Source organism: Ursus americanus, chromosome 20 (assembly GCF_024610735.1).
Source record: "Ursus americanus isolate L20-20 chromosome 20, mUrsAme1.1.p, whole genome shotgun sequence".
NCBI classification, from domain to species: domain Eukaryota; kingdom Metazoa; phylum Chordata; class Mammalia; order Carnivora; family Ursidae; genus Ursus; species Ursus americanus.
Window position 1 is genome coordinate 15,994,350 of NC_142146.1, and position 12,080 is coordinate 16,006,429.

The following is a 12,080-nucleotide window of genomic DNA, read 5'->3' on the forward strand; positions in this document are numbered from 1 at the left end:
ATGGCTTTAAGCAAGGAGGCTTAAGATGCTACTCAGCTACTCGGTGTTCTTAGTCAACTCTGTAGTCAACCATAAGGACTTAGAGTGTTCCTTCAATTCTTTGCTGACAAATAAACTAATCACCATTTATGGAGTGCCGCCATGTCCCAGTATGTTTCTAACATGTAAGGTGTCATCCATGTGATGTCCTTCTACAGGCGCTGACGACCATAACTACAGGAAGGATCACTACTCGCGTGTTGTGGGTGAGGAAACTGAAGTTCTACAGTGTGCAGCTTGTTCGAGAGTCTCGGAGAAATACATGGGGGCTCCAGAACGAGATGGCAGCACCCTGGCCTACCTGGGCTACGCCATAACTAGAGAGGTCTAGAGTCGACCACAACAGGAAGAAGGAAAGTTGACCACACACACACACACACACACACACACACACACACACACACGGACCCCACGTGGAGACAATGGATGGCTCTGGAGACACTCCCGAAAGAGCAGTAAAGCTGCATCCAGCAGTGATCTCTGACAGGTCAACCACTCCAAGGTCTACCCTGGACTTTCTGACAAAGCACTGAGGACACAGTGTTGCAGGAAATTGACAGAGACCTTGTTGCTGAGTCAACCAAAGGTGTTTTATTGCAAGGCAGGCACAGTTACAGAGCATTCAGTCAGAGACGCCACAATTTCCGTAAACCCAAACACAGAAGCAGGCCTTGTCCTCGGATTCCTCCAAAATGAGCAGATCCACAGACAGACAGACCTGAGCAACCCTGTTGACAAGGTCAGCTGGTCTCCAATTCCTGCTTTGCCTTGGAAAAGGGCATTTCCAAACGGTCCACTTATTGTTGGTTAGCGTACATTCAGGGTGTCTGAAGCCGCTTTTGATATTTATAATTTTTCCACCATTCTAACTGCAGGATCAGACAGGAATTAAATTTCAACCTACAAGGTTTGTGTTTCTTTGTAGCATAACATATATATCATATAGCGTGCAAGAGCCCCAGGTATAATATATGTTTGATTATATTTCAACTCCAAGCGATACCACATTGAGATCGCTTCAGTAGCTAAGCAAATGTGACTCGGGCCATTACCTGGATCCAAAACTTGAAAGAAAAGAAGAAAAGGAAAGAGAAGAGAAGAGAAGAGAAGAGAAGAGAAGAGAAGAGAAGAGAAGAGAAGAGAAGAGAAGAGAAGAGAAAGAAAGAAAGAAAGAAAGAAAGAAAGAAAGAAAGAAAGAAAGAAAGAAAGAAAATGTATTTATAATCTAAGGATCAGTACTACACAAATCAAATCATGCAGCCCCATCTACCAAGTAACCTGGGATTGCAATTCAGAAAATCCTTAGGGACAGAATTTGTTCATAAACAAGGCTAATTTCAGCAACAGAATTATACTTTCTAAAGCAATTCTTTTCTCACAATTCTCAGGGCCAAGAGAAGAAAAAAGAAAAGACAGAGGGGGGAAAAAAAGGAAACAAAGCCAACCATTCAAAAGCATCCAGAACTGTGTTATGCAGGTGACGGCAAAGCAAAAACAGTCCAGTCGGGAACCACACACAGCTCAGAGAGCTTCAGTCTGAAGGGGTGCTGGGCTTGAGTCCCACTCCAGGTGCTTCTTGGTGCCAGCTGCTGGGTTTCTGTCCTGGGGACCAGCAACATCTCCCTCACTGTCCTTCAGCAGTTCTCCCAGAGACCTAAGAAGGCGGTCTGTCCTCTGGCCAAAAGTGGAGCCTGTGGAAGGATACATGGGAAACAGCCCATCAGGCCTGGGCCCAACCATCTGACAGCTAAAGGCCGATGGAGTCAAGGGCAGAGGGAAGAGTGATGTTTCCTCACCTCCTCCAGGCTTCCTTCCTGCCGCCTCTCCAGAAGGGTGGCTTTATGCTTTGGAGCAGCCAGTGGCTTGGAATCTTTGAGATCTTGTAGTGAGCTCATTGGGGTACCCATCACCTTTCAGTCCATGATATCTCTGTTGACAAGAACATAAAATAAATACCCTGCATCACTGGTCTATGAATCTTGAGGAGAAGGAGACACAACAGAGTAACACAGACACATGGAAAGAAGAGAAGGGAGGACAAGAGAGAATAAAACTCAGAAAGGATACTCTACCTGTCACCTTTCCCTGGAATTCCCCTAGGTGGTCGCATCCTGGACGGGAGGCTCCAGGTGAAGTCTAAGACCGCCCAGAGGTCTCAAAGGTCTGAAAGGTCAGGAAGCATCATTCCGCTGCCACGCAGGCACCTGAACTCAAAACTCAGCTCCTTGAGAACCTCAGCCAGCTTTGCCCCAACTCTCCTGAGTGGATCCTGCCACTGAAATACTACATAACAGAGAGCAAAGTGCAGTTGAAAATTAGCAGGAGGTCCTCCATCTTCCTTTGCCCCAGGGTGGTGGTCAGGGAAAGGGCGGGGGGGGGGGGGGTAGGAGTGGTATCAACAACCACCTGGGCTTCTCTTTAGTGATTTCATTCTTCGACTTCAAACTCAACTCCCCCCCATGATAAATCTCTAAGAGGATTCCTCCAGGCCCGTGGTCCATGCCTTTTGGTTCAATCTAGCCTTGCTCGTTGACTCTAAAGCATCATCTGGATCCTGAAGGAAGTTTCTATGCCTGGGTCAGGAGAATTCCAGACCTGAAGCATGCCAGACACCTGGTTCCACTTGTGACCCCCTCTTGCCCAAAACTAATGGGAAGTCCAGGGCTACCCCTCTGTCCTTCGTAGAACCTATCTCCCTGGAACACCGGGTAGGCTGCACACCAGTGAAGAACACAGGCTGAGAATCATAGGAACTTGCATTGCTACCAAGAAAGGCAGAGAGAGAGGAACTTATCCAAACACACCGGTTACCAGTGTTATGCCAAAGGGTAGGGGCCGGTGGGAGTGGTCTATCCTGGGTACACATTACAGACAGAGGGCACGCTGTCCGTAGGGGATTTAAAATCAATAATAAATTAAGAGTTACTCTACTTTTTACTATGACCTTGCACTGGCAATTCTAAGAATGTCGGCGACAAAAGATCCTTCCCACCCAGGCAGAACCCCATTCTTGGCCCCTTCTGCAAACTATTCATGGTATCCTCATCCTGCTAGAGTCTGTCCTTGTGTTCCTCCCTCTGCTTGGATTTTCTTCCCCTGATACCACCTGCCAACATGTTACCAACTTTCAAGCTCCCTTTCAGATGCTACATCTTCAAAGAAGACTTGTGACCTCTTGACCAGGAGTAATCCTTCTTCCTCTTAACTCCTATGGCAATTTACCTATATTCTTTTATTTCTTCCTTGTATTATACTTGAACATGCAAAAATATTATCTTCCCTATTAATATACATCAAGATGCTGTGAAAAATATATGGGATTTGAAACTAGGCCTACGTTAGATTCCCAGCTCTTACCCTGAACTAGCGGTGTGATGCTGGGCTAGTTTTAACAACCTCTTTAGCTTATTTCCACATCTATAAAACAAGGAAAATATCAGGGCTGTTGCATTAAATTAGATAAACACACAAAATATCTAGCCTGAGATAATATACCCTCAACAGTTACTGGTTTCTCTACTCTCTTCATAAGGGTAGAATCTTGTTCTTTCCTCCCCACTCATGCAGGACTTACCCAGAAAAGTGGTAAAATGTGGAGGGTACTGAAAATGAGGATATGGAAGAACTACAACATAGGCCCGTTTGGAGGATTCAATGACAGAGTATGTGTTAAGTTCTTAGACTGAAACCTGGAACAAGGTATGGATTATAGTAATGTATATTAAATAGAAAAATCTTGTGAGTTAATTCAGGATTCCGTGACTCCATGAAGCGCTCCAAATATCAATTAGCAAGATACTCCTTCCCCTGCTTCAAACTTCTTCTCTTCCTCAAAAAAAAAATGTCAGAAGGTATATAGTGAAAGTAGAATTTTTAGAAAATCACGTAATGTTAGAGCTAAGAGACCTTTTCCCCCTCTAGGTAACATGTATTAAGAGCCCATGCTGTGCAAGGTACCTTCCTAGGAACTTTAAATATTTAACTCTCATCTGAATCCAGTGAGGAGCTGCTTTGACTATTTCTGTTTTACAGATGTGGCAACTGAGGCATAGAGAGGTTAAGGAACCCACCGTGGATGAACAACCAGTATGATACAGAGCTGGGTTTGTTAACTAGGTTAAGAATCATGCTCTCACTCACTACGGATGTACTCCGGAACTTTCTGTGAGGATGGAAATGTTCTGTGCTAAGATGGTAGTCATTAGCCTTATGTAGCTCCTGAGCTCTTGAAATGTGTCTACCTAGGAACTGGCTCATGTGTCAATGAGGAACTGACTTTTACATTTTACTTAATTCGACTTAATTTAAATTTAAATAGCACACATGTCCAGTGGCTGCCATATTGGACACTGCAGGTCTACTGTTCCTTAAAGTCCTTGCAGAGGCCCCCTATTTTGATGTTAGAGATGACCTGATTTGCCCTAGACATAAAGTCAGGGCAGAACCTTTGGGGGCGGGGGGAGCAGCACTATGCTAATTATAGAGCATAGGACTAGAGCAAGATACACTTGAGTTGGAAATGCAGGTTCTTTCATCCACTGGCTGTGCCATTAGTCAACCTTCTTGTGCACTGATCTCTTTTTGGTTAAGGAGACATAAAAATAGCATTTCTAGGGTCATTGTGATGATCAAGTAAAACAGCATATGAGAGAGTACTTAGCACATACCTGGTATAATTTCAGGGGAAGCTGTAGCGCACATACACATAACTTAGAAGAATTCCTCCCTCCATGCTCGGCGAGAGAGCGGAAGAAAGTCATAGAATCAGTGGGGCAGGGGAGAAGTTTCCCACCTGCATTCCACTCAGGAGACACATGCTCGTCACAGACGGAGCACAAGATGGGAGACAGAAATGCTTTCTCCTTTCGACAGGCTCTCAGAGTCTTAGTGTGTGATTCTAGTGTTTATATGTGATTTTCCCCTAATGCCCTGACTTTAGAACTTAATCACCACCCCACCCCACGCTAAATAAGGGTCCTTAATGTCATTCCTCCCTGCACCAAGTTCTTAGGTGCAGGCTATTATTATGATTATTTCTACAGCCAAGTAGCAACACTCCTTATCCCAGGCAGCTCTTGGCCACATTCTTCTCGCTAGCTCACTCAAATGCCCATGAACTCTCTCCCTTTCTCTCTCTTTTGTGCATATATACACATTCATGTTCTCTCTGTGTGCTGGTTTTTAACGTAACTGTGTTTCACCTCCAAACCCACCCTGCTTCATAGTGCTGGGGCTGGGACCCTACAAAGCACATCTCTCCTGGGCCACAGGCTCCCTGTCAGGTCTGCTTGTCAGAGGGGAGGAGAGGCAACTGGCTCCCTACGGGATTCCTATTCTGTCACATGAGTCCAGCGAGAACTCTCCAGCCTGGCAACAGCAACTGGCTCCAGTCAGAGCAGCTGACTCCATTTTGCAGCTTCTCTATACCCCCAGCCCTCTTCGGAGACACCAACACAGCCAGCTGTCCAGTGTCCCCTCCTCAGAAGTCTGGGTTCTCCCCGTGCCAGGCCCATCACCCAGGTATTTAAGTGTTCATTATCCTACCTTCTTCCCTTGGCGCCCCCAGCCCTAGGGGTACAGCTGCTTTCTGCAGTGTGTGATTCTGTGAAGCTCAGTATCTCTCTGCACCTCTTGGATTATCCAACAGCTGGTTAACAAGTGATGAGGTTCAAGAAATGCCATCCCGAAAGGTGGCACCTTGGCATACTGAATATTTTACACTGAAGTCTAAGGAAACAGCAGAAGCAGCAAGGTCACGGTGTCCTCCGCCCCCTCTCACTCTTCCTCCCTGAAACAGGTCACAAAGCCCTCCTGTGAGAGGTATCCTCTCTATACCCAGAGGAAAGGAGCACCCTCGTCTCTAAAGACAAATCCTAACCAAGGGCCTTCCTAAGTCTCCCCCCGGTTACTATGCTTACCTCCTGGTCCTTGACCCATAACATTCCCCCATGACAGCCCGCTCTCCACCCCACCTCGCTGAGAAACTCGCAGCTCTAACCATTGCAGTGGGTCTTCATTTCCTAGTGAAGGCTCCAGGTCACGTAACATTTCTATTACATAATCTATGTGCTTTTCTCCTGTTCACCTGTCCTTGTCAGTTTGCTTTTCAGACAGACAGGGACCCTGAAGGAGTCAAGGAAAACTTTTTCCTCCTGTACAAAAGTCTTCATAGTAATTCCATCTGTTCAAGTAACTTTAGCTTCTGTCTCCTGACCAGATCCAACCCATTGCACTCCTCCTCTCCCTCTTCCATGGACAAACTATGTTACTGTGTACATAAGAATATATGAACATGTCTTACGGGGTTTTTTCCCCACATAAAAGCTATCAATAATTAACATTATCCTGGCATTTCTATTCTAGATCCTTTCTGCCTAGCATGTCAATATAGGATGGAAAAAAAGGAAAGCGCACCTCAAATCATATAATTTGATATATCAGAGAGTAATTAACCCCTGAGGTGCAACTCTGGGAGCTCATTCCTGGGCACATATGCCAGGGCAACTAAAAATCAGGTAAAACACATGGTTATTTCCATTAACAAAGATCAACACATGGGAGTCCTGGCAGGGGCATTTGCTAAAGCCTAGGGTGCAGACCTTCTGTAGCAATACATCAACAACGAACAATGTCAGATGAACGAGAGCCCTCTGCTATGCTGCGCCTTTGACGGCTTAACTGCCCCCATCTGCCAGCTCTCCCGAGAAGGTACATACGCACAACACAACACAATCCAATACAATGCAAGACGAGAGGTTATATCAGAACCACTTTAGAGGTAGTGACCCCGACCACCCCTATCCCCACTTCCCCAACAATGCTGCCAGTCTTATCCTTTACAAATCTAGCAGGAGACCTGCGATGAAATCCCCAGGCTTGCTGGTGAGCTGAAGAAGGACATGTTGACTCACAGCACTTCCAATTCTTCTGAAATGATCCCTGTGGAGGAATCAGGTCTTCATGACACAGAAAAAGTGACTGCCTGTCATTGCTAGACCCAACGTGATCTGCGGCCAACATATGCCTACTAGAACAGTGGGCATCCAAACTCGGAGCAGCCATCACAGCCTGGAGCCTCAGACTCCAAACCACCTTCCATCTTCAGGATGCTTCAGCTGGTACCTTCTTCCCTATGTCAATTGAACCACACTCCTTCGAGGACCTCACATAAGAAAGCCTACGGGTTCTGGCTTGAGTGTCATCCACTGTGAATCCAGGCCTTCATAGACAGTGGTTTCCTCAATGTTCAAAACCTGTCTCCCCTCTCCTTTCCAAGCCATTGTTCCCATTAATACCTGTAAATATAGCAGAGACTGTCAGTATCCTGCTCTTATCCCTCAGGCCTTTCCAAGGCCAACCTCCAACTGCCATTAGCCCCATCTCTTTGCATGAGAGTTTTCTCCAAAAACCGTCTGGGCCTGGCAGGCCAGGAATATGTGGGTCACCCGTTCTGAGAGGAGTCCTTGACCAGAGGCTGATACAGTCCAGGGGATAACGGTGAGGTTCACATTCTCAGCTGTTCCTCATTATTTCCCCATAGGCTTGGGCATAAGTATCCGTCGTCATCTGCAGCTGGTTCAGGAACACACCCTTTACTGGCTGCCTTTCTCTCTTATCTTCCTTTCCTTTTCCTCTTGGTGGTGCTTCCGAAACTTCTCAAATAAACTGCATGCTCTTAAATCTTTGTCTCAGGGTCATTCCTGGAGAATCAAACCTTAGGCAGCAGAAAACTACCTTTTTCCAATTCCAGTTACTTCAAAGCATTTCAGCAAATACTTTAAACATATTGATATATGAACATAAATATGTGTTCCTAGGCTACTTTAATTGGATTTATAAATAATGAACAATATGTGTCTGGCTGACATTTGAATTTTCATGTATTTTGCTTTGTGCTGGTTGTGTCTCTCCCGTAAGTTGATAAGATGTTCAAAGGCCAGGAGTGCCTCACCTTCTTCTTCCATAATTTTCCACAATGCCTGGCATGATGCTCCGCAGAGTGAATATTCAATCAGGGCTGACAGACAAGAAGCCACAGAAGTCAGGTCCGTTTGTCCCACGGGCTTGTCAAAGGTGAGAAAGCTCCTAAGAGAAGGAAACTGTGATGCTATTTTCAACCCTTTGAAGGATGAGCCTGGAAGCCCAGAACAGAAGCGGGCACTGAGACAGGGCACCAAGTCAGGACACCAGAGTCATGTGGCACGTGCTCAGCCCTCCAGCCACACAGCACGGAAGATGCTGCCCCATCAGATGTGCTCTCCAAGCCTGTTTTTGAGTGAGAGTCCGCTCAGAGACAAAGTGAGCCAGGTGAGCTCGACAGAGCAATGTTAGGGCCATCCCCAGGAGATCTTTCCTGAAAATTCTGGGCCTTTGCTGAAAATCAGTAGCTTTCTGATTAAGCACCTCAAAATGCATCACAGAACTGGGTGCCAATAGGTAAAGGACCAAAACAGATAAAAAGGAAGCCCTACCTTGACCCATCTTATACTCCAGAAGTGAAGGTTCAGGGGACACTTAGCAGAGGTACACAGTAATAAAAACCAGTACCCCTAACTACAAACACTCCTACCTTTGCTTCGAGCTCTCATTTCCCCCCTGGGCCAAAAGGACTTTATGCCCTTTCCACTTACATATTTCCTTTCCCAAATGGAATAAAGTCTGGTGTATCAGACACCCTAGACCTCAAATCTTCATTAACTGGCTCTCTCAGGATACAGGTTCTAAAGGACCTTCGAAATCAAAGAAAGGTGGAATGACACTCAGTGTTATTTCAGAACTGAGTATTCTGTTGTATTATTTTCTAAGACTTTTACAACTGACAACCCAAATAAGGTATTGATTAAACAGATTACTCCATATCCCCAACTTGGCTGCTGAGAGACTAACCTGTAATATCCTTTCGATCCTTCCTGGTTAAGTCTAGTGCCTCAAGAGTGAACGGCCACTGGAAACCTGATGCACTCAGCACCTCAGAGGCTCGGCCACATGGTCCGTAGGACAGGCCTGCCCACAGAATGCAGCTGTCTACCAGTTTGGAAATTCTAAAAGAACATTTCTAAGGCTTCCTTTGAGGAAATCACACAAACATACGGCTTTACATAAATCCTGCTGACTGAGGAAACTTAATTCTACAGCAGCTTTCTAAAAATAATTCTAATTTGAATAGAAAGTCCAGCCCTTTACACAGCCTAGACTGGTTTGCTTGCCCACCCCCCACCGCATGGGAACTTGAAGAAGCCACAATGACAAGTGGACAGAGCAATGGGTAATTCATCCAGAAATGAACTGCAAACAGAATAATAAGTTGCTATCACGACGGCCAGAAGGAAGTTGGAATCAAGAAGGGCATGGAAAGGAAGAACAATGACAACTAGAGACTTCTAAGCACCAAATATGAAGACACACACAATGTACTTTCATGATCTCCCTTTAACTCCTGCCCCTATCTACACAGAAATGAACTGTCAGCCCGATAAATTCACACAGGAAACAATCATTTACATGATACATAGATACAACTGCCAGAGCTTTCAAGTCTCAAAGTGAAATTCTAGATGATCTGGTCCATTCAGATGAATTTTGCATGTTATTTATGGGGAAAAGCCGCTACTCAATTTTCTCACAGGTGAGAAGTACAATGCCAATGGAATGAATGTTTAATTACAGTCACCTTCAAAGCTCCAGGTCTACTGAAAGAGAACCATGGCAGAAGGGGAAAAGGAAACACATTTCCATTAGGCTTACTGACTCCCTGGGTTCCTTGCGTGCACGAGTGCCATTACAGCATGAAAATGATAATCACAGGTTGCCAATGATTTACCCACACAGAAGGAACACTTCAACACTTCCTTAGGTGTAATGTTAGAAATATTCCATACTATCCCAATTTGTGCTCAACTTTGCATTCATTCATTGGCTATTTAACCTGTAGCAAGTTATAATATTAAAAATGGCCCTGTGGTAGGCTTATTAACGCCTAATGTCTCTGAATATTAAAGGATGGCTTCTTTGAAGTCAATGCTAATCCCGCCTGGTCTCTACTGTAGTCGAAGGCAGTTTAATATCTCCCCACCTTAGTTTTTTAGCAATTCCTTTCCCTTACCCCAAAACTGCATTTGTTCTTGACAGTTTCCAGATGTTATGAGTCAGGAATGGACAAGGGATTATTTATCATGAAGTGTTTTTATGACGTTGATGGTCAGTGCCTCAAAGAAGCCTAGAAGCTCCTATTTGAACATCTTTATACATGCCCTTGACCTGCAGTATGAACTCCCTGAAGGCTGAAGCTGTTTTTCATATATGTTCCTTTTGTAAGTCTCATAATGCCTAGTACAGTGCTGGAGATTGAATTAAAGTGCCTATCTTTTCTAATAAAAAAATTCTGGTGTTCACTGTAGTAGGAGATACCTTATAGCTGCCTAACTTGGATTAGGCATCCCCAGGCTTCCAAGCGTAGGTCCCAGAGAAGTGTCCTGGATAAAAATGGTGCCAATGAGTCTCCTCCTAGAGGGCTTCCAGTTTTTTCTCATTTACTTCTCACTCACTTCTACCTGTAACTCACTGGTTGAAGATGGAGGCTAGGAACAAGATCTTAAATGCCGAAAAAGCTACATATACAGGTCACTGAGATCGGTACCATGAAGATTCTACCAGATTGTCACAATGGGGAAAGAGACCCTAGGAAGCCCCTACAGTTGGCCCCAGGACAAGGCAGAGCAGACCTAGGAGTTTTCAGTCTCCTAAACTTAATCCCTTCCCTCTTGGTCCTTTGAAGACTGCTGCTCCCAGGAAATGGGAACAGAATGGGTGCATTTGTCTTTACTCAGGAATTCTAGAAATGGAGCTTGTTGACTTGCTGAGAGACATCCAGGATATATCAGGGAATTCTGCTCATTACTGAGAGGTGCTGGTGATATATAATGGGTACTTCTCCAACCAATGTAACTTTAGACAACTCTTGGTTTCAACTGTCTCATCTATAAAATGCGAACATTAAATGTCTTGATTATATTGAACATCTCATATGCAGACATGATGTTCATTGCATTTGCTCCAATCCTCTGGAGCTATCAATGAGAACGTCCCCTTTACTGAAGCTCAAAGAAGGTTATTCAGGTCAGCTTCCAAAATGGGTTTAAGTGAGTTTTTGCACCAACATCTATACCAGTAAATTTCCAATCTATCAATCGTTCCAAAGCTCTGACCCAGAGGAACCAAGTTCCCAGGCAGGAAATGAATATAAACAGAGTTCACATTTGTCTGTGTGTGGTCTACTCAGATGCAAACAGATTACTCAACCAGGGCAAACACAGGAGGTGCCAGCATCAAACCCAAATGGTGACAGAGCCAATTACGATTCAGCTTGCCTTCCTCATTTTAAAATGTCACTTATGCTGAAGAAATGCTCCGTCAGGAAGAGCCCTGCAAAAGAGAAACCACACCACTATGACTTCCACTCTTATGGCTATCATGAGGAAGAAGCCAAGGAGGAACGTCAGCTTGCTGTGCTATCCAACAAACCTTCAAATTCCTTAATTTTGGAGAAGTAGAAATCTTCACTCCAGAAGTCACAAACTCCTAGGAACGCAAATGCTTTGGAGGAAACACAGACAAATGAAGAGGGCTGGGTGGGCACTGTGTGAAACTTGAGAGCATACCATTCAGCTCCAGGGGTCATCTGCCATGGAAGGATCAGGGCTTCAGGAGGCCAGATCTTTCCATTTTTCAAAAAAAGCCAGAAATCTAGGTTATTTATGGGAAGCTTTCTGACATTAAAATGTTGGCAACCATAAATTTTTTAATTAACATGCAGGCAAAGAAGACACATTGATGGGCCAGATTTGGCTTGTAAATTGCCAAATTCCTAGGTTTCTCTGACAGATTAAATTATAGACATGAAATAAATCGAATTCCAAGGGTTTCAATGTAAACAGGGTACAGTGGAAGAATATCAGCCTTGGTGTCAGGAAACCTGTGTATTTCTCTTGGATCTGCCATGGTCTTTAGGAAGAGAGGGGGGACAAATCACTTTGCTTCCCGAG

The 12,080-nt window shown here is 44.8% G+C and overlaps 1 protein-coding gene across 2 annotated transcripts in view; it reads right to left on the reverse strand.

Moving 5' to 3' along the window:
• Nucleotides 1-586: 586 nt before the first annotated feature.
• The window catches only part of LOC123777687 (uncharacterized), a 157,171-nt gene continuing 145,677 nt past the window's right edge, over nt 587-12,080 (reverse strand). Inside the window, exons 3-4 of one of the 2 annotated variants that reach the window (XM_087870146.1) lie at nt 1,836-1,968; nt 587-1,730 (exon numbers count right to left, since the gene is read on the reverse strand). In XM_087870146.1, the coding sequence (XP_087726272.1) occupies nt 1,879-1,968 (90 nt within the window). In that variant the 3' untranslated portion in view covers nt 587-1,730; nt 1,836-1,878. Of the gene's footprint in view, nt 1,731-1,834; nt 1,969-2,111; nt 2,323-12,080 lie in introns of those variants that run through there. The other variant, XR_015727840.1, reaches the window with a different exon arrangement.